Source organism: Perkinsus marinus, assembly GCF_000006405.1.
Source record: "Perkinsus marinus ATCC 50983 genomic scaffold scf_1104296940138, whole genome shotgun sequence".
NCBI lineage: Eukaryota > Perkinsozoa > Perkinsida > Perkinsidae > Perkinsus > Perkinsus marinus.
In genome coordinates, this window is record NW_003212942.1 from 4,822 (window position 1) to 6,360 (window position 1,539).

At 49.1% G+C, this 1,539-nt stretch overlaps 1 protein-coding gene across 1 annotated transcript; it reads left to right on the plus strand.

The window, feature by feature from the left end:
* Positions 1-774: 774 nt before the first annotated feature.
* Positions 775-1,390, plus strand: Pmar_PMAR024181 (hypothetical protein; the record flags this gene model as incomplete). Its single annotated transcript, XM_002782082.1, has 2 exons — positions 775-1,333; positions 1,371-1,390. 2 exons carry the CDS (start codon positions 775-777, stop codon positions 1,388-1,390), a joined length of 579 nt encoding a protein of 192 aa, XP_002782128.1.
* Positions 1,391-1,539: the final 149 nt, after the last annotated feature.

Here is a 1,539-nt window from a genome sequence, read left to right on the forward strand (position 1 = left end):
TCTACTGGTTATGCAAAGTATCGCTAGAAACTACAGGAGACGAATGTGGTACAGAAAACACCGGTGAGTATACTTCGTGCATTCTACACTGTCTTTGAGAAGCTTCCTCAATGCAATAGAACTGCTGACGAATTATTTCGTGTCTATCGTGGTACGACTGGGAGCTCGGGCGTAGGAAAGTCCTACGCTGGTATTCTGAAAGGCTTGTTCGAGGATCGGTGCTACGTGGATATTGATGTCCTGTCACATATTGCGGAGATGGAGGCTCAAATACGAGTTTTTGATCAGCGGAATGTTATCTCAACACCATTCTCATGGGAAGTCCTCAATGCCATTTTCCGCCATGATTGGTCACGCAGCCTGAAGGCGAGCGATTTGGAGCAGGGCAGTAAAGCTGCCAATATGATATCCTACAGCAACAAGTTCTTCGACCCCAGATCATGCGGAGACGTTATGAGGAGCCACGCCATGCTCGGTAAAGAGTCCTTGCTGTTAGACGAGTCGGGACAGCACTTCGAGGACGCCGATTCCCTACGACGTACTCTACTTCTAGTTGTGTCAAGAGCCGTGGCTAGATATGGTTTCAGCAGAAAACGCAAGACGCAGCGGCTTCCTCGTCGCCGAGATATCTTGGACATGAAATTTACGGTTGTTATGTGGCACATTTTCAAGTCCCAGCAGCAATATTACTCCTTTATTTCTGGGCTATCAACTGAACAAGCCGAGCGATTGCATAAGCAGGTTCTAAGTGGTGAATATGCGGTTCAAGTTGCGATGAGTACTTCCAGTACTACATTCTCGGAATGCCTCAAGGAGACTGATGCCTGTAGACGACCAAACTTTGAAGGCCTCAATGCTTCCGAAGCTACTTTTGCTGCCCGTCAAGTCCTCAAGAATATGTCGGTACTGAAGACCGAGGAGCAAAGACGGCAGGATATTATTCGCTGCCAAGAAGAGGAGGCAATCCGCCGCAAGCAGGAGGAGCTAATCGAGAAGGCTGCGGAGGAGCGACGTGCAATTAAAGCCAAACTGGAGAAGGTGAGGCTCGAACAATTGGAGAAGGACGAGTCGCAGGCGCTTGTGCGACAACGACAAGAAGTTGCTTCAGCTATTGAAGCTCTGAAAGAAGCTCAGAACCGCTGCACTCAACATAAGAAGCAGATTGAGGAGGATATTTTGAATGCATCAATCAGTCTGATGGAGAGTAGAATTAAGTTACCCGTGAAAGCTGTTGAAGATATCCCCAAATCCTCAGCCACGTTCGAGCTCTCCGGTGAATATACTGATCTAGGCGCTGATGGCTTTTCGACTCCTCCACCGAAGTCTACGTCTGGTGGAAGTCTCAGTGGTTGGCTGGGTGACGCTATCAGGACATTTCGTCGCCACCTGAAAGGCCATTCGCCAGAAGCGGTGTATATTGACTTGTGCGAAGATCGCTATGGGAACGGGAGTGATCATAGTTCCCTTGCACTCGGATGCCGAGACCAATCCCATGCTTCTACCATCGAGGGCTTTGTTCGGGAGTTACTCGAGCAGTCT